We start from the raw sequence: 26073 nt of genomic DNA on the forward strand, positions 1-26073 counted from the left end.
GCAGGGTATATTTGTCTCTTTCTCTGTAGAGAAGTCGTCTCTCTGCAGGGTATATTTGTCTCTTTCTCTGTAGAGAAGTCGTCTCTCTGCAGGGTATATTTGTCTCTTTCTCTCTAGAGAAGTCGTCTCTCTGCAGGGTATATTTGTCTCTTTCTCTCTAGAGAAGTCGTCTCTCTGCAGGGTATATTTGTCTCTTTCTCTCTAGAGAAGTCGTCTCTCTGCAGGGTATATTTGTCTCTTTCTCTGTAGAGAAGTCGTCTCTCTGCAGGGTATATTTGTCTCTTTCTCTGTAGAGAAGTCGTCTCTCTGCAGGGTATATTTGTCTCTTTCTCTCTAGAGAAGTCGTCTCTCTGCAGGGTATATTTGTCTCTTTCTCTCTAGAGAAGTCGTCTCTCTGCAGGGTATATTTGTCTCTTTCTCTCTAGAGAAGTCGTCTCTCTGCAGGGTATATTTGTCTCTTTCTCTCTAGAGAAGTCGTCTCTCTGCAGGGTATATTTGTCTCTTTCTCTGTAGAGAAGTCGTCTCTCTGCAGGGTATATTTGTCTCTTTCTCTGTAGAGAAGTCGTCTCTCTGCAGGGTATATTTGTCTCTTTCTCTGTAGAGAAGTCGTCTCTCTGCAGGGTATATTTGTCTCTTTCTCTGTAGAGAAGTCGTCTCTCTGCAGGGTATATTTGTCTCTTTCTCTGTAGAGAAGTCGTCTCTATGCAGGGTATATTTGTCTCTTTCTCTGTAGAGAAGTCGTCTCTCTGCAGGGTATATTTGTCTCTTTCTCTGTAGAGAAGTCGTCTCTCTGCAGGGTATATTTGTCTCTTTCTCTGTAGAGAAGTCGTCTCTCTGCAGGGTATATTTGTCTCTTTCTCTGTAGAGAAGTCGTCTCTCTGCAGGGTATATTTGTCTCTTTCTCTGTAGAGAAGTCGTCTCTCTGCAGGGTATATTTGTCTCTTTCTCTGTAGAGAAGTCGTCTCTCTGCAGGGTATATTTGTCTCTTTCTCTGTAGAGAAGTCGTCTCTCTGCAGGGTATATTTGTCTCTTTCTCTGTAGAGAAGTCGTCTCTCTGCAGGGTATATTTGTCTCTTTCTCTGTAGAGAAGTCGTCTCTCTGCAGGGTATATTTGTCTCTTTCTCTGTAGAGAAGTCGTCTCTCTGCAGGGTATATTTGTCTCTTTCTCTGTAGAGAAGTCGTCTCTCTGCAGGGTATATTTGTCTCTTTCTCTGTAGAGAAGTCGTCTCTCTGCAGGGTATATTTGTCTCTTTCTCTCTAGAGAAGTCGTCTCTCTGCAGGGTATATTTGTCTCTTTCTCTCTAGAGAAGTCGTCTCTCTGCAGGGTATATTTGTCTCTTTCTCTCTAGAGAAGTCGTCTCTCTGCAGGGTATATTTGTCTCTTTCTCTGTAGAGAAGTCGTCTCTCTGCAGGGTATATTTGTCTCTTTCTCTCTAGAGAAGTCGTCTCTCTGCAGGGTATATTTGTCTCTTTCTCTGTAGAGAAGTCGTCTCTCTGCAGGGTAAATTTGTCTCTTTCTCTCTAGAGAAGTCGTCTCTCTGCAGGGTATATTTGTCTCTTTCTCTGTAGAGAAGTCGTCTCTCTGCAGGGTATATTTGTCTCTTTCTCTGTAGAGAAGTCGTCTCTCTGCAGGGTATATTTGTCTCTTTCTCTGTAGAGAAGTCGTCTCTCTGCAGGGTATATTTGTCTCTTTCTCTCTAGAGAAGTCGTCTCTCTGCAGGGTATATTTGTCTCTTTCTCTGTAGAGAAGTCGTCTCTCTGCAGGGTATATTTGTCTCTTTCTCTGTAGAGAAGTCGTCTCTCTGCAGGGTATATTTGTCTCTTTCTCTGTAGAGAAGTCGTCTCTCTGCAGGGTATATTTGTCTCTTTCTCTCTAGAGAAGTCGTCTCTCTGCAGGGTATATTTGTCTCTTTCTCTGTAGAGAAGTCGTCTCTCTGCAGGGTATATTTGTCTCTTTCTCTGTAGAGAAGTCGTCTCTCTGCAGGGTATATTTGTCTCTTTCTCTCTAGAGAAGTCGTCTCTCTGCAGGGTATATTTGTCTCTTTCTCTCTAGAGAAGTCGTCTCTCTGCAGGGTATATTTGTCTCTTTCTCTCTAGAGAAGTCGTCTCTCTGCAGGGTATATTTGTCTCTTTCTCTGTAGAGAAGTCGTCTCTCTGCAGGGTATATTTGTCTCTTTCTCTCTAGAGAAGTCGTCTCTCTGCAGGGTATATTTGTCTCTTTCTCTCTAGAGAAGTCGTCTCTCTGCAGGGTATATTTGTCTCTTTCTCTCTAGAGAAGTCGTCTCTCTGCAGGGTATATTTGTCTCTTTCTCTGTAGAGAAGTCGTCTCTCTGCAGGGTATATTTGTCTCTTTCTCTGTAGAGAAGTCGTCTCTCTGCAGGGTATATTTGTCTCTTTCTCTGTAGAGAAGTCGTCTCTCTGCAGGGTATATTTGTCTCTTTCTCTCTAGAGAAGTCGTCTCTCTGCAGGGTATATTTGTCTCTTTCTCTGTAGAGAAGTCGTCTCTCTGCAGGGTATATTTGTCTCTTTCTCTGTAGAGAAGTCGTCTCTCTGCAGGGTATATTTGTCTCTTTCTCTGTAGAGAAGTCGTCTCTCTGCAGGGTATATTTGTCTCTTTCTCTGTAGAGAAGTCGTCTCTCTGCAGGGTATATTTGTCTCTTTCTCTCTAGAGAAGTCGTCTCTCTGCAGGGTAAAGGGAAAGGGGATACCTAGTCAGTTGTACAACTGAATGCATTCAACTGAAATGTGTCTTCTGCATTTAACCCAACCCCTCTGAATCAGAGAGGTGCGGGGGACGGCCATAATCGACATTTGGTATACTGTACGCCTCTCGAACTGAAGGAATTCTGAGATGAGGATAATCTGTGTGTGTGTGTGTGAGTGTTGATATCAGGTTCAGCTCCGACTTGGGGCATCTCCACTGAGAGACTCCAAGACGAGACTGTGATGCATTTGGAGACGGATTGTAGATATACAAATCACATAGTAATGTCTTGCTCTGTTGGGACTGTGAGCCATATAGAAATCTCTATCTGTGCTGCTCTCTAAGGAATAACTACACTGAGAATACCAAACACTAGTAACACCTTCCTAATATTGAGTTGGAACCCCTTTTGTCCTCAGAACAGCTTGAATTTGTCGGGGCATTTGTCGATGTCCTTGGGGTGGTGGACCCTTCTTGATACACACGGGAAACTGTTGAGCGTGAAAACCCCAGCAGCATTGCAGTTCTTGACACAAACCGGTGCACCTGGCACCTACTACCATACCCCATTCAAAGGCACTTAAATATTTTTGCCCATTTACCCTCTAAATGGCACACAGACACAATCCATGCTTCAATTGTCTCAAGGCTTAAAAATCCTGCTTTAAACTGTCTCCTCCCCTTCAAGGGATCATAGCTTTCACCTGGATTGACCTGGTCATTCTATGTCATGGATTGAACAGGTGTTCCTAATGTTTTATACACACACTAAGCGTACATTCACACAAAGACCATACAGACAGCATGGACGCCATGTTAATTCAGGGTGAAGCATTCTGTAAGACAAAAAAGGAGGACTCTATGTTCTGTCGAGAGAAGTACAGTATGGTCTCTTCATGCGTCATATGGCTATCATCATCATGCTTCACATTGGGACTCCCAGTGTTTGATGGTGTATCATCGTGTATCATCGTCTATCTCAATTCAATTCATAAAGCTGTTTTAACGTCAGCATTTGACCATGGAAGGTCTTGCACTGTACAACACCTGGACAAAGTGTCCCCTAAGTAAGCATTTTAATGTTAGCCTACACCTTTTTACAAAGCATGTGACAAATATAATGGAATTTGATTTGATTTCGATTTGACTGGGGAATGAATAAATAACTAACAAGTCATAATGTTGGTTCACCCTCTCTCTCTCCCTCTCCCTTCCTCTCCTTCTCTCTCCCTCCCTCTCCCTCTCTCTCTCACCCCTCTCTCTCTCTCTCCCTCTCCCTTCCTCTCCTTCTCTCTCCCTCCCTCTCCCTCTCTCTCTCTCCCTCTCTCTCTCTCCCTTCCTCTCCCTCTCCCTCTCTCTCTCACCCCTCTCTCTCTCCCTCCCTCTCCCTCTCTCCTTCTCTCCCTCTCTGCTCTCTCTCCTCACTCTCCCTCTTCCCTTCTTTCTCTCTCTCTCAAGTTTCAAAGTTTATTCCCCATTTACACAGGAGACAAAAGGTATGAAACAGTTCTTACCATGAGAGCTCTTTCCCAACAATGCAGTGAGAATAATAATATATATAATAAAAATGTATAAAAACAATTTAAAAACACACTAGAAGGACAATACAGGTTGAAGACACACGAGTCTGTGAGTATTTACAGAGCATTTCCAGTATCTTCTTCAATGTGCAGGGGTACTGGAGTGGTTTAGGTAGGTTTTACATAAAATGTTTGTATTTATTAGGATCCCCAAAAGCATCAGCTACTCTTCCTGGGGTCCACATGAAACATAACATCATACATAGTACAGAACATTATTGGTCAAGGACTGAAATACATACATTTAAAATGTCACACAGTCTACATATCAGTACATACACACAATATCTCCGTCTAATGCATAGTAGAGTGCGAATTACAATATGATATATATAAAATGGCTGTCTCTTCACAGTCCCCTTTGTGCAGTAAGGTGTTATTTGATCTGGGTTTTTTTAACTGGTTTTATTGCTAGCTTGAGTTACCTGGGGTGGAAAAGACCTCCATGTAGTCATGGCTCTATTTAATACTGTGCGTTTCCCAGCCTCTGTTCTGGACCTGGGGATTGTGAAGGGACCTCTAGTTGCACGTCTTGTGTTGTAGCGATGAGTGTCTGAACTGTGAAGAGACCTCTAGTTGCATGTCTTGTGTTGTAGCGATGAGTGTCTGAACTGTGAAGAGACCTCTAGTTGCATGTCTTGTGTTGTAGCGATGAGTGTCTGAACTGTGAAGAGACCTCTAGTTGCATGTCTTGTGTTGTACCGATGAGTGTCTGAACTGTCTGCCAACTGCTTGAACAGACAGTTCGGTACCTTCAACACATCAACACCTTGCACAAAGACCAATAGTCACGCAGTCAATCTCTCCTCAACTTTGAGCCAGGAGACACTGACATGCATGTTACTGACACTTGTCCTCTGTGTACATCTAAGTGCGATACTTGCCACTTTTTTCTGGAACAACTGCAATTTACCTACAGTACCAGTCAAAAGTTTGGACACACCTACTCATTCAAGGGTTTTTCTTAATTTGTACTATTTTCTACATTGTATAATAATAGTGAAGACATCAAAACAATGAAATAACACATATGGAATCATGTAGCAACCAAAAAAGTGTTAAACAAATCAAAATACTCTACCATTCAAAAGTTTGGGGTCACATAGAAATGTCCTTGTTGTTGAAAGAATGTTTTTTTTTTAAATGTCCATTAAAATAACATGAAATTGATCAGAAATACAGTGTAGACATTGTTAATGTTGTAAATGACTATTGTAGCTGGAAACGGCTGATTTTTTAGGGAATATCTGCATAGGCGTACAGAGGCCCATTATCAGCAACCATCACTCCTGTGTTCCAATGGCACGTTGTGTTAGCTAATACAAGTTTATCATTTTAAAAGGCTAATTGATCATTAGAAAACCCTTTTGCAATTATGTTAGCACAGCTGAAAACTGTTGTTCTGATTAAAGAAGCAAATAAACTGGCCTTCTTTAGACTGATATGTCTACACTGTATTTCTGATCAATTTGATGTTATTTTAGTGGGCAATTTAAAAAAATATGTTTCAATAACAAGAACATTTCTAAGTGACACCAAACTTTTGAACGGTAGTGTATATTTTATATTTTATATTCTTCAAAGTTGCCACCCTTTGCCTTGATGACAGCTTTGCACACACTTGGCATTCTCTCAAACAGCTTCACAAGGAATGCTTTTCCAACAGTCTTGAAGGAGTTCCCACATATGCTGAGCACTTGTTGCTGCTTTTCCTTCACTCTGCAGTCCAACTCATCCCAAACCATCTCAATTGGGTTGAGGTCAGGTGATTGTGGAGGCCAGGTCATCTAATGCAGCACTCCATCAATCTCCTTCTTGATCAAATAGCCCTTACACAGCCTGGAGGTGTGTTTTGGGTCTTTGTCCTGTTTTTCAAACAAATGATAGTCCCGCTAAGTGCAAACCAGATGGGATGGAGTATTGCTGCAGCATGCTGTGGTAGCCATGCTGGTTATGTGTGCCTTGCATTTTCAATAAATCACTGACAGTGTCACCATTAAAGCACCCCACATCATCACACCTCCTCCTCCATGCTTCACGGTGGGAACCACACATGTGGAGATCTCACAAAGACACGGCGGTTGGAACCAAAAATCTCACATTTGGACTCTGGGTCTTCCTTTCATGAGAGGACCGCCACAGTAAAGGGGGCTAACTTTAGTAAACCACTCATACCTTGTCACAACACAACTGATTGGCTCAAACGCATTAAGAAGGAAAGAAATTCCACAAATTAACTTTTAACAAGGCACATCTAATTGAAATGCATTCCATACCTCATGAAGCTGGTTGAGAGAATGCCAAGATTGTGCAAAGCTGTCATCAAGGCAAACGATGGCTACTTTGAAGAATCTCAAATATAACATTTATTTTGATTTGTTAAACACTTTTTTGGTTACTACATGATTCCATATGTGTTATTTCCTAGTTTTGATGTCTTCACTACTCTACAATGTAGAAAACAGTCCAAATAAATAAAAACCCTTGAGTAGGTGTGTCTAAACGTTCGGCTGGTACTGTATGTTTTCCAGTCTGCTGTGTTGTCAGACTTATTTGCTCTTTGCCTCAACCCTCTCAGCCATAAAATGTTTCATCATCTGTCCTTGGGGATTTAGCAGTTCCAACAGTCAGTTTCCTGATGGGTGCATGTCTATAAGTAACTGCAGGAAGTAGTTTCATAAATGCTTCAAGCACAGCATTGGGATGTTCCTCATTACACACATCAGACCAACAAATCTTTTCTTTACATTTTTACTTCAACATATAAATCATTGCAAAACCTATAGTATGATCATTTATACACAATTGTAGGTCCAGTCTTTGGAATGTTGTTTTTTCTAGACATGGCTATTATATTATGATCACTACATCTGGGTGTGGATACGGCTTTAGATCAGATTTCTGCAACATTAGTAAAGATATGATCATTACACGTGGATGATTTAGTTCCTGTTCTGTTTGTAAATACCCTGGTAGGTTGACTGATGACCTGATCCAGATTGCAGGCACTGGTTACAGCTTGGAGCTTGTTTTTGATTGGGCAGCTTGACGACAACCAGTCAATATTTAAGTCACCCAGAAAATATACCTCTCTGTTGATATCGCATACATTATCCAACATTTCACACATATAGTCCAAATACAGACTTTTAGCACTTGGTGGTCTATAGCAACTTCCTACAAGAAAAGGCTTTATGTGAGGCAGAGGAACCTGTAGCCATTTTACTTCCACATCATCTGACATTCAATTCTATGCCCAAATGATTATTGCAGACAATACCCTCGGAGCTAACAGTTAAAGGAACATATATTTGGTTACTTACATTTACTGCACTTCTATTTCTCTGGGATAGAATACGATTTCCTTGTCCTCTGTTACTTATTATGACAGGGAGGACTGGAGCACTAACAAAACCAGACCGCCAGTCTCTTAAGCAGTTCGCTATGTTGGAGATAATCCTGGAACCCCTGCGGTCAGGGTGGATTCCATCTCTTTAAACGAGTGTTGGTTGCTCCCACAACAAGTCAAAATTGTCACAAAGGAGCCATTCCTGTCTTTGCAGAGTTTCTTCAGGAACTTATTTAGGGCAGCAAGGCGGTTGTAACATTCCGAACCCCTTCTATAGCATGGCAGGAGGCCAGAGATGACTGTTCTCTTCCCTGTGAAAACAAGGGTTTTCAAGAGTATGTTGTAGCCCTTTTCAGGTCCTCAGATTGCCGAAACCGAATGTCATTAAATCAAATCAAATCAAATCAAATTTATTTATATTGCGCTTCGTACATCAGCTGATATCTCAAAGTGCTGTACAGAAACCCAGCCTAAAACCGCAAACAGCAAGCAATGCAGGTGTAGAAGCACGGTGGCTAGGAAAAACTCCCTAGAAAGGCCAAAACCTAGGAAGAAACCTAGAGAGGAACCAGGCTATGTGGGGTGGCCAGTCCTCTTCTGGCTGTGCCGGGTGGAGATTGTAACAGAACATGGCCAAGATGTTCAAATGTTCATAAATGACCAGCATGGTCCAATAATAATAAGGCAGAACAGTTGAAACTGGAGCAGCAGCACGGCCAGGTGGACTGGGGACAGCAAGGAGTCATCATGTCAGGTAGTCCTGAGGCATGGTCCAAGGGCTCAGGTCCTCAGAGAGAGAGAAAGAAAGAGAGAAAGAGAGAATTAGAGAGAGCACACTTAAATTCACACAGGACACCGAATAGGACAGGAGAATCCAACGTGAGTGACAACAGTGTCAATATTAGAGTAGTTAGCTAGAACTCTGGGCAGGAGGGAGTTGATGTCTTGGACACGGGCGCCTGGATGACAGTGGACCTTGGTCGGCCTACAGGATGAAATCTCTCACCATCGAGCTGCCCCTGACAAAGGTGGTCGTGATGGAATCCGATGGGTAAGGAAGAGGGGGAACAGAACAGCCTGCCTCGTGCAGGGGGAGGTGTGCTTTGACTCTTGCCAGCCTGCCTCGTGCAGGGGGAGGTGTGCTTTGACTCATGCCAGTCTGCCTCGTGCAGGGGGAGGTGTGCTTTGACTCATGCCAGCCTGCCTCGTGCAGGGGGAGGTGTGCTTTGACTCATGCCAGCCTGCCTCGTGCAGGGGGAGGTGTGCTTTGACTCATGCCAGTCTGCATCGTGCAGGGGGAGGTGGGCTTTGATTCATGCCAGCCTGCCTCACCGTACATGTACCAGTAGCAGCGGATGGCGTCGGAATCCTCTGGAGATGGAGGAGGGCCCAAGACCTTGTTTCCTTTGGTCAGCGACCGGCTGATTGCCAAGGTGCCCCTGATGGCTGCTGGCTGTTGGTGTACTCCCAGAATCAGAGTTGACTCCCAGAGCTGGTATGTCTGCCTCCAGTGGGGCAAAGCTGTTTAATAGCTGGAACTGATCTTCTAGGATATATGGATGCCGGCTAGACTGCTTTCAACCCTACCTCCTTCGCCTTGCCAGTGTCCAGTCTCCCACTGGCCGCCGTGTTGAGCTTACCATCTGCCCATTGGATTGGATCAGGTCAGTACCGCCCAACTCATCGACCCCTTGGCTGTAGAAGGCATTCAGAACTGACATTCTGTGTAACTGGGTTGCATCCAAGTACTTAGAAAGCACATCTTGTTTTTCCCGCAGCTGAGCTAGCAGCCGGAGAATCTCCTCCCTAAGCTGCTTGATGATGATACATTTGAAACAGACAAATATTTTATGTTCATTTATCAGTTCCACCTTATTTTCCTCCTCTTGTGTAGATATCCTCTCGCACCTAACACATGTGAGTCCAGACGTAGACACAAATACCACTGGTATTTTGAATCTAGCACCGTTATCTTGCTCTGTTAGCGTGATGGCTAAACGCTAACTATTGTTAATTTTTTTAGTTGGAATCCGGGACACAATCTTGCGGTCCCAGACAAAAAAGCTAACCGCGTCTCGGAATCATTAGCTATCAGAACTTCCAATGGTTAAAGATGTTGTTGTTGTTGACATGATTTTAAAACTATTTAATGAAAAAAATTTCATAAAAACAACAGACCGAGTGTAGACAGTACACTGATCTGTTCCGTGCTCTAATGACCTCTGTTGAGATAAGAGAAAAAAGTGACTGGTAGTAGGATTAACACTCACGGACAGTTTATTAGGTACACCTGTCTAGTACTGGGTTGGCCCTTTGCCTCAGAATTCTTCGGGGCATTCTACAAGGTGTCAGAAACGTTCCACAGGTGTCACGCCCTGACCTTAGAGAGCCTTTTTATGTCTCTATTTGGTTTGGTCAGGGTGTGATTTGGTTGATCATTCTATGAGGTTTTTGCGTGTGAGTGAGTGACAGTGAAGGTGTTTGAGTGTCAGTGTGGATGGGCATAGAGTCAGTGTGGATGGGCATAGAGTCAGTGTGGATGGGCATAGAGTCAGTGTGGATGGGCATAGAATCAGTGTGGATGGGCATAGAGTCAGTGTGGATAGTCTGTGGGAGAGCTGCTCTCTAACGGCCATGTGCTCTGTGTTTCCCTCCCCGTCTCAGGTGTGTCTGGTGGAGTGTGAGGGTAACGTCTCCCCTGCCTTCACTTGGGACATGTGCCGCAAGGCCTCAGCCTCCCCACAGTTACCCTCCCTGCCCATAGGGGGCGCTGCCATGCTGACGCGGGCCCAGAAGGAGGTGGAGGCCATGCTGCCAGAGGAAGAAGAGGAACAGGGGGAAGGGGGGCTGATGTACCCAGTAGCCCTGCAGAGGTTTGACCACGTGGTCCGTGCTCTGGGCATAGACGAGTTGGGCAGTGAGAGCCGGCTAACCGCTGATGTCTACAACTCCCAGCTGCCCCAGGAAATGCAGGAAAGGGACGAGGAAGAGGGGGACGAGGAAGAGGGGGATAACGCGATGGAGAGAGAGCAGGACGGAGCGGCGGGGATAAGTCTGTCGAAGCGCTTCGGGGGGTTCCTGAAGGGAAGGCATGGCTACAGGAAGTTGATGGGCCCCGGGAGGCCCTTGCAGAAGCGCTACGGCGGGTTCATAGGCGTCCGGAAATCTGCCCGCAAGTGGAACAACCAGAAACGGTTCAGTGAGTTCCTGAAGCAATACCTGGGCATGAGCACCCGAGCTAGCAAGTCCTACAACAGCGTCTCCACTGACATCACCCAACAGAACAAGGTGTAGCAACGCACACGGCAACTGTATCCCTGGCAATGACGCACATGTCGTAACCTAGCAACCCCCAACCCCGCCCTACATATTCAAATCTGTCACCAAGGTGATGATTAAACTTCTGTTCTGAACACAACCCCTCATGAAAATCCACACTGGAGCATTATAGATTCAGTCTTGTATACTGCATTTCTTTATTGATAACAATAACACATTATGAATAAAAGCTAAGAAAATAGTTTAAAAAAAGACCATGTATATAGCTAAATGGTTTATCAGAGAATCACATTGGAATAATATTATAGACACATGAACACACTGTATTTGTTTTGCTGTCTATACTGCATCTGTAATGTAACTTTTCAAACCATGTTTGCCTTCATCAATTATGGCTATTATTATTACATAGGCTAATTCAGTGTAAACTTCATGAATTTAAATGACTTACTAGTGAAGTTTCCATGGATTTCCTGAACCAGTACAGTACATGAGAGGGAGATTGTTTGGTGACCGGGCATGGCACTCTCTTTGTTAGGTTACCCTCTAGTGGCTAACACAAAAATGACTTTCAGATTTCCAATTGAAAATGTGCTAAAATATGTTCATGACTATCTTATATAATATAATATATATTATAACACCATCTCAGTATTAGGTTTGTGGATGGCTTGTAACCTATTCACATCTTCAGAACTATTCTCCAAACTTCAATTTCAACCCTGGCTACTATAATTTGGAGCAAAACATCACAATTAACTGTTACTACTGCGTAAGACTTAAATTATATATCCATGCTCATGTACCAATGATCTGTTGGTAAAAATAATGTTCTGACTTGAGAATGAACCTTGGCATGTGTTTTTTGAAGCAGACGCAGATGTAGCCTAGGTCTATTCACTCAGTTCAAGTGTTAACCAGCATAGTGCATGTTTTGACGTGTTGCGAGGTGGAACTGCGTTGGAGCTGTCAAATCTGTGAGCAACTGCTCTTGCCATCATTGTCACCAAGCCACACCCGCCCCACTAGTGTTAAAAGGTAAGATAAAGTGTAGGCCATGGTTCCCCAACTGGAGGCCCAACAATTCAAATAAAATAATTTAACATGAAAGACAAAAAACAGCAGCAAATCAGCTCCAAGTGATTTAAATTGAGGAAATCTGTTCCAAAGTACTCCCACACATAGATATGTGATCATATACAAATGTAAGAAACGTTATGTTTTAGTCAAACGTTATATCTGTTTGGGCTTCTTGTAGTCAATTTTGCAGTCTTCAAATGATTTGTAATTATGTTCAGGCCCCCAGACCATCTGCTGAAGAAAAGAAAATAAATCAGCCCGCGACTGAATCTAGTTGATGATCCCTGGTGTAGGCTATAAAGAAATAGTTACTCTTATATTCCAGTGTTCCAACTTGTAACCAAGGCTGCATGGGATTTCTCTTAATGTACGTACAGCCAATGGCAATGTCCGCTTTAGGATGAATGCCAGGAGCCGCTTGTGGAGTTGGCATCTCTGACGCAGTTCCACCTCCAACACCACCAAAACATTGAATAGAGACCCTACTGTATGTATGAACAGTGGTCTGAGTTATTACGTGAAACCATTTTGTTGTGCAGTATAAAACCTGTAAATAGCAGACATTTTACATATCAATAAAGATAGTTTACTATTTGTTTTGTGGCTTGTTATGCAGCAAATGAGTCGGTGTCTTGAGGTGTTTTCTTCCAGCGTTCTAGAATGTTCACAAGACAATGACATCTTGTATGAATCCCACAATGCTCCATTTATTAAACAAAAAATGTCCACACCAAATGTCTTGTATAATAACAATAAATGTCCTCTCTTGATCAAATAAAATATCTGTATAGATGCAGGCTCACAACTCAACATGGAAAGGTGTATAACTTTACATCTAACTTGAGGCCAAGATTTGAAAAAGGAGAATAAAAACAAGACTACTAGAGACAGGGTTAATCTTTATCAAGCATATTTCAACATCAAAAAGACCAAAACATTCCAGATTCCATATAAAAATAGTGCATCATGATAAAAAAAGTACTTTATTCAGAGGTCATTTCTTTCCAGGTACAGTACATACAGGTAACTGCCAAAATAAAGGAAACACCAGTGTTTTATAGGGTGTTGGGCCACCACAAGCAGCCAGAACAGCGTCAATACACCTTGACATAGATTCTACATGTGTCTGGAACTCGGAGGGATGCGGCACCATTCCATCATTTGGTGTTTTGTTGACGGTGGTGGAAAACGCTGTCTCAGGCGATGCTCCAGAATCTCCCATAATTATTCAATTGGGTTCAAATCTGGTGACTGAGAGACACACACACACACACACACTCACTCTTTAAACCCTTTATGTGCCTTTAAGATCCCTCTTTCAAAGTCACTGAGATCTCTTCTTCTAGCCATGGTAGACAAAATAATGGGCAACTGGGCATTTTATACATGACCCTAAGCATGATGGGATGTTATTTGTTTAACTCGGGAACGACACCTCTGTGGAAGCATCTGATTTCAATATACTTTGTATCTCTCATTTACTCAAGTGTTTCCATTATTTTGGCAGCTAACTATACATAACACAATATATAACCATTTTTGCTTCTGTGGATTCATTGGCTTACTGCAAGGAAACATGAGTTTCAATAAACAAGCATTTTGGGTTTTAACATATGAAACATCTGTTTATGCAAGTTAATTTACAATAAGTGGCAGAGTGACAAGGGTTTAGGGCCACAATGCAGCATATAATTCTAGATAAACCCTTAGCCATGTAAATGTTTTCAGACTCAAATCTTGGCACCACGTGGCACATTCCACATCAAACCTGGAACCTCGATAACATAATTCAGTTAGTGTTTCAGCAGTACTGAGGCTGGTACTGGAGTGTTGGATATCCAAGCATATGGCAAATGTATGGAGATTGATTCCTGACAAAATATATTTATACAAATGGCTTATTTTATTACAACGATGTGAGTAAGAGACCAAAGCTGCCAATGACCTCCATGTTTTAAAGGGAACCAATACTTTCATGTCCTATTCTCTCATAGTGTCTCTTTAATTATAGACTAGTGCTCTGAAATGATATCCGTTAGCATAACCAAAGCCTGTTACGAGGCTATATTATAGACTATTTCTGGTGTAACTAAGAAGACTTTAAGGCATACCAGAAAGGATAGCTACTGTAGCTGCTAACAACAAGGATGAGATACTGGGTCCTTAACTTTAACAGTTGGTTACATCATGCTCAGAGAAGTGAAAATCAATGTGTATGACATCTGATTGGTCTAAAGTATGTGAATTCATTCCTATATCCCACAACATGGTAATTCTTGGCGGAACATTGTATTTAACACACCTTAGAAAAACGACAAGTTGCAAAATATAGACAACATTGCTGGATAATATAACGAAACACAATACAAATTAACATATTCGACATCGCCAAAAAACATGTTTTTGTTCCCTTAAAAAAGCCAAATACATTAAAAAAAGCTACATACACGTTTGCAGGAATAAATGGCTTATGACATCACAGGTTGGGCTAATGACTCCCAAATCTGCATTTTTACTTCTCCTCCAATCCATTCTCATTGTTTAGGACACAACTTCCTGGTTACCTGACGCTTGGTAGATCATGAGCAGATGGAATCCGATAGGTCAAGGGGGATTCTCTCAACCAATCCGTGCACTATATGCAATTGACAAGAGCTGGTATAAATGAAACTCAATACTTTTTAACAAATAAATGAGCAAGTTGACTGCAACTCTTCTCTGACATGGTAACAAGCATGCTATTTACAGGACCTACGTATTTAGTGAGGCTTCACCTCTGTCACATAGGGCTAGCTCCCTCCTAGTATCACTTTACGTTCTTCTCCTCGTCATCATTCTCCACTGCATGCACAGACAGGAAGCCAAAGCCTGATGGATCGGTTAACCTTTGTATCATACGGATCTGTTCTTCCCCAGGCGTTTGGAAGTTAGGTTAATTTACAGATCAGATGTTCTGCTCAGCGCCTGTCTGGCTCAGGCCCACAATTGGCAACAAAAGCCTTGTTTCCAAGCCAAGTTATGGACGGCATGATGTCATAGATCTATAGACATCCCCTATATAGCTGTTGGGTATAGAAGAGCTGCTGTTTATAAGTTATAGCCAAAGATTTGGAAGAGAGGATCACACGTTCCACTTCCTTTATAGCCCCTCCCTGGGCAGGAAGACAGGGGAACTGAGATGCAAAACTATGCTTCTGGTAAAGGTCATAGGTTACCAGTCATAGGTTATTTAGCTGCCTGCCCCATGCAGAGTTCACCATGAGCACCAACGCACAAGAACCCGAAGTTGTCAAAGACATGAACAAAATACATAAAACTTTTAGTAAAGTGGTAAAAAGTACAAAAAAAGTGTTTTTTAAAGAAAGAAATAAACATCAACGTACATGGTGCTCCACTGGTTGACCCCCCAGATCTTTCCTCAGTCTTCACTCGAAGAGGTGACAGCTCCGTCTTTCTTTCTCTCGCTCTTCATCCCTCTCTTCTGTGAGGGGTTCAGTCGAGGAAGCGCTGGCAGGCTTTCTTCCAGCGACAGGCGGTGCACCACTGGTCCCGGTGCTCGATGCCGTACACCTTACGGCACTTCTTCGCCTCGCCGCGGATTCTCCTATAGAGAGAAAAGAGGGAGGGAAAGAGAGGGGGAGGGGAAGTCAATTTACAGTAAATGTAATGAACGGAAATGGAGAGAGAGTCATAAGTAAGGAGATGCATTGATAAGAGTGAGGAAAAGACAGAAAAATCAGATCGGCGAGAAGGGAAATTACTGTAGACTCAGATTGACTGAGGCAGATATGAGGCATTAAAATGTTATCAATAGTGATACATTAGTAATAGTATAAATATCTCACCTTGCGGACCAGTGGCTGCGTTGGGGAGAGGTGCTGACAGGGTGCGTTCCGATGGGGGAACTGTGCTGCTGCAGCCACTGTTCTCCCACACTGACTGACCTCACACGGAACGACGCACCCTGGTGGACAGAGGGGGAAACAGGTGAGAAGCAGTGCATAGAAAAACAACAGAACATACATATTATGACTGCCTTTGTTATGGGTGATGAAGAGCATAATGTCCTTTTAAAAGGCTTCTTTTCCACATCTCCTTTACCTCCACTGATGGGAAAGGAACTGCAGATGAGAGGAGACAAGGACAGCCACTATAAATAAGTGTAAACTCAGTTTTTGGTAATTGGTTAGAGACTACTAACTAATCTGTCTAATTTTATACAAATAACCCACACCTGAATTGAACATATGTTGTGCTGAGAAATCTACAACCCTAAAGGAAAATATAAAACAATCTGTAAATATCATTAATACTACAGATGGGAACTGAGCAGTGTAGATCAATCTGGTTCAATGCACATGGTTGCTGACAAGTAAACTAATAAAATAAATGACAACATACTGCATTTGATGTTGCCATCTCTCACAATACTGCAAGGTCCAGCAAAACAACACTGGTGAAAGTAAGGAAAATCTTCATCCACTATTTTAGCATTCATGCAATGCGTATTTAGATTATAGTAAACTGAACGATGCATGTTAACTGCTGAAACGGCATCAGCGTTGATTTCTCTTTGTGTGTACTGCTGCAGACTACTGCAGTGGCTTGATCACGCCAGTGTCCACGTGTTGTCACAAATAAATTACCAGCAGTTTCTACTACATATCGATAGGTGGCAGTGTTGTAGCACCAGCTAACGAGAGACTATGGGCCAGTGGAGACAAAGGCAGCCAGATCAGCGATGGAAAGAAAATATGATCAAATCAACAGGGGATTAGCGGGTAAATATCCATGACACTATTGGCAGTATAGAGCAGCTCTGGAGACAGGGCACTAAATCTATCCTAGAAAACAAATGCTATTTTTCCCTGATGGACTGAATTCAATTCCCCAAACACATACTGGCAAAGGCTCGGAATGGGAAATGTTTCTGCAAATATTCCACTTTTAAAAGCAAATATGTCAAAACGCTTGGATATATGGACAATTCTGTGTTTAAAGGGCAAAAATATGTTGAATTCTACCAGCAAAAATAGCATATACCTGGACATAGAGCATGAACAGCAGTTGTACAGTAGATTCTTAACTGAGTGTTTATAAATCAATTATCTACAGGGAATTTCCATGGAGATTCTCCTATTGGATTCTGCAGTGATGGTTGAGTCCAAGAGCCCCAGGAGTCAGGGTTGTGTTGATTGTCATTTCATTGGTGTAGTCTGTTGTCCAGCTCCTTTACCAACACTTTTCTGGGTTGTGGGATCGGCGGGGTTTGCACATTTGAGACCATTCCTTCAGTCCTAAAGTGCAAACTCTACCCACCCAGTGCTTCAGGCAAGTTTACCTGTCTTGGGTGGAGGGTTGAGGTAGGTGTGGTACAATGGCAGGAGGAGACCGAGACAGGTGGAGCCACCACCTGGACTGGAACCTACAGAGATAAATAAAGTGATCAATGATTGCGATCAGGTAGGATCATTGATTGCAAAAATATGAAACAATAGGCTATATAACCTCATACAAAAACAGAGTTTGCAATAGGTGCTCATAGCATGCTTGTTATAAATTTAACTCAAGAAACACATTTGTTTTCCACTTTTCATTCCCGGTATGCAGAACAGAGATAACTTAGACATGAATAGCAGGGAGGGCAGTTGTCCTAGTGCTTACCTGGTAGGAGTGCTCAGAGTGGACCTGCCAGAAGAAGTCTGGGGTGGAGGGGGCAGACTGGCTGAGCTGGGGGCTCACTTCTGTGGGGGTGTCTCCTCCAGCTCCTGGTCCTACGCCAGCGGGAGAGGGGCTGGAGGTGGAGGTGCAGGCCGGCCATGGGGTGCTGGGGGTGGAGACCCCTAGAGGTCTGGTGAGAGGCCGCGGCTCCCGCTGATGGATCTCTGTGTAGTAGAAGTCCTCCTCGCTGCAGGAGCAACGCTCATGCTCACTGACTTGGCTGAGGGAAAACACGTGGATATACAGTGCATAGATTAATGCAACAGCTGTTTTCTTGTGCAACTATTACTGCTAGTAGAAGCACTGTCACATCATCTGATGATAAAAGTTAAGACTTTATAATGTCAACGGACGCCATTTTTGCACCAAAGATCAGTCTCATCCCTAGACACTTACCCCAGGTGCAGGGTACGGATGTGACGTTTAATCCCAACGACAGACTTCAGAATCTTCCCACAGTTTGGCCACAGACACCTGTAGGCCACCTTCACTGAGTTCTGAGAGGAAACAAGTTCACAGGTAAGCAAGGCTGATGGAACATTAAATCAAGAACAAGTAGCTGATGTGGGGCAGAATTTACTGGCAAGCACATTGCCACAGTGGTCAAAGTCTGTCCCCGTTACTACCCAACTCACCCTGCGTTTCCGTGGTGCTGGCTCGTCAAACAGCACCTGCTCCATGTCCAATCCCTCATCAGGGGGCATGGACAGGCTGTGACCCTCCGTTTCTGTGATTGGTGGAGAGGGAGCTGGGCTTCCGTAGCCATGGTCACAGCTCCAGTAGCCACTACTTCCGCTGTCTGAGAGTTCCCCGCCTCCACACTCCATACCAGCAGAACCTGCTGTACACATACACACATTAGTAACTTATCCAGAAGTCACTTACAGTGCATACATTTTCATACTGGACCCCTATGGGAATCGAACCTACAATCGTGGCGTTGCAAACAATATGCTCTACCAACTGAGACACACACACACACACACACACACACCTTACTAGTGCTGCAATGGTTGACAAAAACTGGGAGAGAAAAAATATAACCAAGAGCTTATCACTCAATCAATTATTCTGTCAATGAATTACCTGTGACTGTGTCTCTCTGAGGAGGGCTCGGGACCAGAGGGCTGCAGGACAGGCTGGTCAGAACCAGGGCTGCCATCATCTCATCCATAGTCTCCGCACTCCTGTAGCAGGGAGAACGATAAGGTATAGAGAGAGAGACACACACAATGACAGGGGAATGCATACCCTGCTCTAGTTAACACACAAATGACATCCACGCTACACTAACCTCCTGGGCACGTCGATGCAGGAGGACATTTGGTGTGGTCTGCCTGTGCCTTGTGTCGTAGTAGAAGGTGGAGGCGGTACGGTGGGGCAGGTCCATACGTCCTCTAGTTTCCTCAGGACATGCTGTCCCAGGACAGGCAGTAGGACGGCCACCTCATTATCCACATGGTTGTGTTGCTCCACTATCCCTGTGCACTCACGCCCTCCACACAACACATACACCTGAAGAGAGAGGGAGAGGTTAGCGACAGAAGTGTAATTGAGGGAGGAAATGGGAGGGAGTGATATGGATGTACAAGGATGGGGGGAGAGAGACAGAGAGAGTCCTAAACAGAGGAGTACACAGTGGCAGAATACCTGACCCCTGTGACGGACCCAAAATCCTTGACTACGTACAGACTCAGCGAGCATAGCCTTGCTATTGAGAGGTCGTTATAGGCAGACATGGCTCTCAAGAGAAGACAGGATATGTGCCCATTGTCAACAAAATTGGTGGAAACTGAGCTGCACTTCCTAACCTGTATGACCACAGACACATATTTCCCTCAGATCACACAGACCCACAAAGAATTTGAGAACTTGACAAGGAATATCCACAAGCGTTTCAAGGTTCATTGTCTTCAAGGTTCATTTGTATAGTGTCCACACTATAACAAAATCCAACATTGATAAGCTCCCATATCTGTTTGGCAAAATACCACAATGTGCAATCATAGCAGCAAGATTTGCGGCCCGTTGCCATGAGAAGACGGCAATCAATGTTCACTGTTCATTTCTAATAGTTTTTTGTTGACGTTGTTAAATGATCCTCTCACTTTTGTTTATTTTACTTGCTTTGGCAATGTAAACATATTTCCCATGCCAATAAAGCCCCTTTTGAATTGAGAGAGAGCAAGAAAGAGCAAGAGAGAGCAAGAGAGAGTGTGATAGAGATGTACAACGATTGAGAGAGAGAGATGTACAATGACAAGTCAAAAAGAACAAGTCAGGGTTAGTGCAAAGAGAGGGGGAGCGTAAGAGAGACAGATATAAAAAGACAGACAGCGATACTTCGAGGAAAGAGAAAATGCATTAAAACAATCTGAATTTGAATTAGAGAGTGACAGACAGATTGTCGGTGTTCTCTCAAGCATGACATAGAACATAAGAATGTCTGCCTCACCTTCTGTCCTGGAAGTAGTTTGTTATTGAACCTGCTGAGATGCTGGGGCCCTGGTGATCCCATGGTTGGGCCCCCCACACCCCCCTCGGGGTCCCCATGACCCCCTGTCTCCAGTGTGCTCTCCATGGAGGGGCAGGAGGTACACACCAACGCCCCTAATGGGGAACGCTTCCCCAGACGACTCTTAGGTAACATGGTTGGCAGTAACACTGTCTGTAGACTCAGAAGATCTATTGGGAACACAGACAGAGACAAACAGACGAAACAGGAGTAGAGTTTGGGTTTAGTTACTGTAGTAGGAGAGTACTGATCCTGCCTCAGAAATCAGGCTGTGTTACATTCTGAGAAATGCACTCTGGTTGTCATTGGTATCCATTTTAAAAGATCTTAGAAGTGCGCATGTTACACTTCATCTCTTTTACAGTCAAATGCCATTGCAGGGCAATGAGGATTGAGAAATTGACCATCTGCTTTCAACACATTACAGAAAAAAAATCTGTGTGCTCACTTTGCGATTGTATTTCATGTTTTGAAGCTCTATAAAGTTAACTTTGTTGACAGAGTCATATCCATACAGATGCATGTGTGGATGACAGCTCAGCCATTCTGCCATGAATGTTTATGGATTGATTAAGAGTGTGGGGAGGGCACTCCTGAAAGCTAATCAATTACATAATTGGTCTTCATCAGCACTTGAATGAACACCTGTCTTAGATCAAAATCTACCCCCTCCCCACCTAAACGCTCTTGGTTGAAATTGCATCAGATGACCATATCCCCCAACCCTATCCTTGACTATTAGATAAAAACACATCTGACACCAAATCAGTGGGTAGGAGGTGACTTCTTTCTACACCATCCAACTATATACTATGGTGTGTACTGGCTTGGGATCAGCTGGCTTCCGCAGATAGAGTTACAACACAAATATTTACCCATGACCTATTTTGGAGTCCTTCTCTATTTCGGACACTTGAGACATTTTACCAGATGCTCTTATCCAGAGCAACTTACAGTAGTGCGTGCATACATTTAAACTTATTCACACTTGTCCCCTGTGGGAATCAAACCCACAACCCTGGCATTGCAAGCGCCATGCTCTACCACCTGAGGGCCATGCTCTACCACCTGAGGGCCATGCTCTACCACCTGAGGGCCATGCTCTACCACCTGAGGGCCATGCTCTACCACCTGAGGGCCATGCTCTACCACCTGAGGCACAAGGTTTGCCTTGACCTTTACAGAGAGCTCATTGCTGGTTAAACCTCCTACACACAGAGCTAAAGTTAGCTGACATTCAACATCCCAATGGAATGTGTAGGCCTACCTTAAGATACTATTACAAACACAACAGTAGCCTGTGAATAGAATCTTCAAACCAGAAATATATTAATTCCAAAAGAGTGCCCTACTAATGACTCTTCATTTGTTAAAGTTGTTCCAAGTTACATGTTCAAAAATAAACGATTATGACAAAATGCTTTGTATTTACCCTGCACAGGAAATGTGATAGAGGCAGGGCTTCAATAATAGTCTCCAATAATTTGAGGTGTGGGATTCTCCAAAAACATTCTCCCAATAATGAATGAACTCTTCTCCTGCAAAGTGATTCTACCTCTAATCCCATGAACTCATTCTACCATCAATCCCCCTGCCGTTCTCACGTCGTCAATAGAAACATTCCGATGGGCATCAGTATATGGACGTCATCACGATAACTGATGCAATTCTGGAAACCAGAGAGCAAGACACAGTGAGTCACCCCGTCTAGAAAATATAGAAGAACAATTTACAGTTGGGAAAGATTTAGGGTGGACCAGATTTGCTCTGTTGAGTGGTCACGGTCCATCATATCCTGTAATACCGATTAAAAACACATCAAAGAGAGAAGGGAAGAAGTGTGTGTGTGTGCATAAGCAACAACAATGCCACCAGAGAAGCCAAAGGCTGAGTTTTAAAGAGAGAAGGGGGAGGTAAGGTTCTCTCCATCCCCTCCTTGATTCCAGTAATGTTTGACTCACTGGTGTAATGATGAACCAACCTGATGGTAACAGAATTTCCTTTGATTTCACAACATTGGCCCTCTGTAACAGTAGCTCGCTGCTGTACGTAGAGGCATACAATAGTCACCAGCCACAGGTGGCACTGTAACTCTATACCAGGAATACAGGGGAAAATAACACGTCTTATAAGGGGAAAGGGGATACCTCGTCAGTTTCACAACTGAATGCAATTCAGATGAACCATCAAACAGGAAAAGCGTCAATACAGGACTAAGATTGAATCCTACTACACCGGCGCTGACGGATATGGTAGGGCTTGCAAACTATTACAGACTACAAAGAGAAACCCAGCCTCGAGCCTACCAGATGGGCTAAATGCCTTTAATGCTGGCGTCGAGGCAAGCAACACTGAAGCATGCATGAGAGCAAAAGCTGTTCTGGGTGACTGTGGGATCACACTCTCCGTAGCCGATGTGAGCAGATCAACATTCACAAGGCGGGGCCTTTAAACAGGTCAACATTCACAAGGCGGGGCCTTTAAACAGGTCAACATTCACAAGGCGGGGCCTTTAAGCAGGTCAACATTCACAAGGCGGGGCCTTTAAACAGGTCAACATTCACAAGGCGGGGCCAGACAGATTATCAGGATGTTTACTCAAAGCATGCGCAGACCAACTGGCAAGTGTCTTCACTGACATTTTCAACCTCTCCCCGGCCGAGTCTGTAATACTCACACATGTCAAGCAGACCATCATAGTCCCTGTGCCCAAGAAAGCGAAGGTAACCTTCCTAAATGACTACTACTCAGTAGCACTCACGTCTGTAGCTATGAAGTGCTTTAAAAGGCTGGTCTTGGCTCACATCAACACCATCATCCCGGAATCACTAGACTCACCCAAACTCACATACCGCCCCAACAGATGATGCAACCTCAATCGCACTCCATACCACCATTTCCCACCTGGACAAAAGGAACACCTATGTGAGAATGCTGTTCATTGACTACAGCTCAGTGTAACACCATCCTGCCCACAAAGCTCATCACTAAGCTAAGGACCCTGGGACTAAACACCTCCCTCTGCAACTGGATCGCTGCACAACTATTTACAGGTCTCTGCAGATGTTTATCGGGTTCAGGTTTGGGCTGGACCACTCAAGAACATTCAGAGATTTGTGCCAAAGCCACTCCTGCGTTGTCTTGGCTGTGTGCTTAGGGTCATTGTCCTGTAGGAAGGTGAACCGTCGCACCAGTCTGAGGTCCTGAGTGCTCTGGAGCAGGTTCATCAAATATCTCCATACTTTGCTCTGTTCACCTTTTCTTCGATCCGACTAATCTCCCAGTCCATGCCTCTGAAAAACATCCCCACAGCACGATGCTGATACCACCATGCTTCACCGTTGGGATGGTGCCAGATTTCCTCCAGATGTGAAGCTTGGCATTCAGGCCAAAGAGTTCACGCTTGGTTTCATCAGACCAGAGAATCTTGTTTCTCATGGTCAGAGTCCTTTAGGTGCCTTTTGGCAAACTCTAAGCGGGCTGTCATGTGCCTTTTACTGACACGTGTGTGCCTTTCCAAATCATGTCCAATCAATTGAATTTACCCCAGGTGGACTCCAATGAAGTTGTAGAAACATCGTGGATGACCAATGGAAACAGGATGCACCTGAGCTCAATTTTGAGTCTCATAACAAAGGGTACTTATGTAAATAAGACATATTGTTTTGTTGTTGACATTTCTAAATACATATTTTGGGTTTGTCATTACAGGGTATTGTGTGTAGATGGATTAAAATAAATAAAAAGTTATTTTAGAATAAGGCTGTAACGTAACAAAATGTGGAAAAGGTCAAGGGGTCTGAATACTTCCTGAATGCACTGTATTTTACACGCATGCCTTTTATTCTCCTCCATAAGTAAAAGCAAGAAATGCATCACCTATGCCTCTTCTGCCATTCATTCCTATATAGCACCACAGTGGAGGTGTCATAATACCCATAAAACCTGGTGGTCAAACAGGGAAGTGGTTCTAATCATTTTCCCACCATTATTTTTTCCCATAGGAGATTTTAGAAACACATAAAATAATTTTGTATAGGCTTACCCAAAACGTGCTGTTTTGATAACCATGTAAATCTCTCTCGGACAAGGTGACAAATATTTGACTGAATTTACTCAGATTAAAAAATGCTAATTAGGTCAAAATAGACATCATGCAAAACTACAAATCCCTGCAAGCTCCTGCACCTCATCTCTAGCTGACACCTTTGCTAACAGGTGTCTATTTAAAACTTGCACAAGACTGTTCACAGAATTGTCCATTTAAAGAAATCTAGGCAATGTATCTATTACTACATTTAGCGAACATTCGAGGGGGGGGGGGGGGGGGGGTAAATATTGATCAAAATCACATTGTCCTAGAGATTTACAGGGTTATCAAAACATCACGCAAGGGTAATTCTACACAAAACACAGCCCTTGTTTTAAGTGTTTCTAAAATCCACTATGGGAAATATGAATGGTGGGAAAACGATTGGAACCATATCCCTGTTTGACCACTAGGTTATGGGTATTATGACTCACTGTGGTACTCAAAGACTGGTTTGGATTTCTCCGAGACCAAAATAGCTGCCATTCTCAGAACATTCTAGAACTTGAGGGTCTATGACATAGCTGTCCACCCCCTTATCGGTAGAAAGTAGTATAACCACGCATGTCCGCACCAAAACTGTCAATTTCTCTTACCAAAAATAGACCATGAAAACACCATCATTGCAGTAAAATTATCACTACGATACTTAATGTAGATGATTTAGTGTAATGCATAATTCATTTTTAATTCGTTTGATTTTATAAATGTTGTATGTTGGATGTTGTTTTAAACTAAATTAGTTCTATAAGGTTGTCATACAGGATCTATGCACACAAGATATTTTAGGATGCAAAACATCACGTTTACAGCCTATATTCTGCAGCTCATGCTTTGTAATAAAAATGTAATATAGGGCATTGATTGCTTCATTGAACAATTACTGATAGCCCACAAATAACAAGCGTCTGCATTGACTGGGTCCTAATATTATATTCAACTTCACAGTTGATAAACATGGTCATATAAAACGTAGCCTCAATGCATTTTGCAGCGATAAGAACATGTTTTCTTCCCCTTCATGTTTACAATACAGATATGCACTTAAAATCCTAACCTTATATACTGCATAAGGAATCTACTAACATGTTGAAAAGCATGCATCCCAAACAGCACTTTTCCTTGAGAAAACCCTCCCAAAGTTTCAATGGGTACAGTGCACTTACCTCTGCCAATATTCAACACACCAGCTTCCTTAAAGCTCGCTTTAACCGGCTGTAACTTGAAATGCTGTTTTCCCTGCCTGAAAAAGGGCTGTATGCTGGTTATATCCAAACCCGGTATGGATTAAGGGGCAGGATTGGAATGGAGCTTTTCTTCTGCGAAAACATTATCAAGTAAATACCATACATACACGGTACTCGGACGTAAATAACCGTCTACTTTACATATTTGACTCAACTGAATAGATACATCAGTGGCAGTTAAACAGTTTTAGCGTGAAAATATAGCTGTAGGTGTCGAGTTTTGTTCAAAAAGAATGAAATACACGTCCGGGTTTTCTTTAATCTGTTTTCAGCGGGTTTTCAGGTCTTGTAGTAAACAAGATAACCATGTGGTAAGGATGTCAGCGTTCATTGGTCAAACCCTGTTTTTCTAGACACACGCCCCACAAAGCTCACTTGTTTACAGTAGCTTGGATTTGGGCTTGTTTGAGTGGAGCTCACAATGGACGTACAGTAACTCAACTAGGTTACATTGTTGTATGCATGCTGCAGAAAGCAAACAGCTACATTGAAAGTTGCAACGTTGCTC

At 43.3% G+C, this 26073-nt stretch overlaps 2 protein-coding genes across 10 annotated transcripts in view; one reads left to right on the forward strand and one right to left on the reverse strand.

The window, feature by feature from the left end:
* LOC139374324 (prepronociceptin-like) overlaps positions 1-12088 on the forward strand; it is a 35828-nt gene extending 23740 nt beyond the window's left edge. The window contains exon 3 of the mRNA XM_071115355.1: positions 10298-12088. Within this exon, the coding sequence (XP_070971456.1) occupies positions 10298-10927 (630 nt within the window). The 3' untranslated portion in view covers positions 10928-12088. The remainder of the gene's footprint in view (positions 1-10297) is intronic.
* Positions 12089-12878: 790 nt separating this feature from the next.
* On the reverse strand, positions 12879-25871 carry LOC139375359 (zinc finger protein 395-like). 9 transcript variants are annotated; one of them, XR_011627779.1, is made up of 11 exons: positions 25485-25835; positions 20169-20398; positions 19008-19228; positions 18800-18900; positions 18349-18554; positions 18110-18210; positions 17657-17933; positions 17334-17417; positions 15838-15956; positions 13777-15596; positions 12879-13537 (listed from the first exon to the last, which is right to left on the reverse strand). XR_011627779.1 is itself a non-coding variant. In XM_071117069.1 (10 exons), the coding sequence occupies exons 2-10, from the start codon at positions 20361-20363 to the stop codon at positions 15485-15487; spliced, it is 1413 nt and encodes a 470-aa protein (XP_070973170.1). In that variant the 5' UTR covers positions 20364-20398; positions 25485-25871; the 3' UTR covers positions 12879-15484. The 9 variants fall into 9 exon arrangements, 8 of the variants coding, with proteins under 8 accessions (XP_070973170.1, XP_070973164.1, XP_070973165.1 ...); XM_071117069.1 differs by having other exon boundaries at positions 12879-15596; positions 18349-18551; positions 25485-25871; XM_071117063.1 differs by having other exon boundaries at positions 12879-15596; positions 25485-25858.
* Between the last annotated feature and the right edge of the window lie 202 nt (positions 25872-26073).

Source organism: Oncorhynchus clarkii, chromosome 19, assembly GCF_045791955.1.
Source record: "Oncorhynchus clarkii lewisi isolate Uvic-CL-2024 chromosome 19, UVic_Ocla_1.0, whole genome shotgun sequence".
Taxonomy (NCBI): domain Eukaryota; kingdom Metazoa; phylum Chordata; class Actinopteri; order Salmoniformes; family Salmonidae; genus Oncorhynchus; species Oncorhynchus clarkii.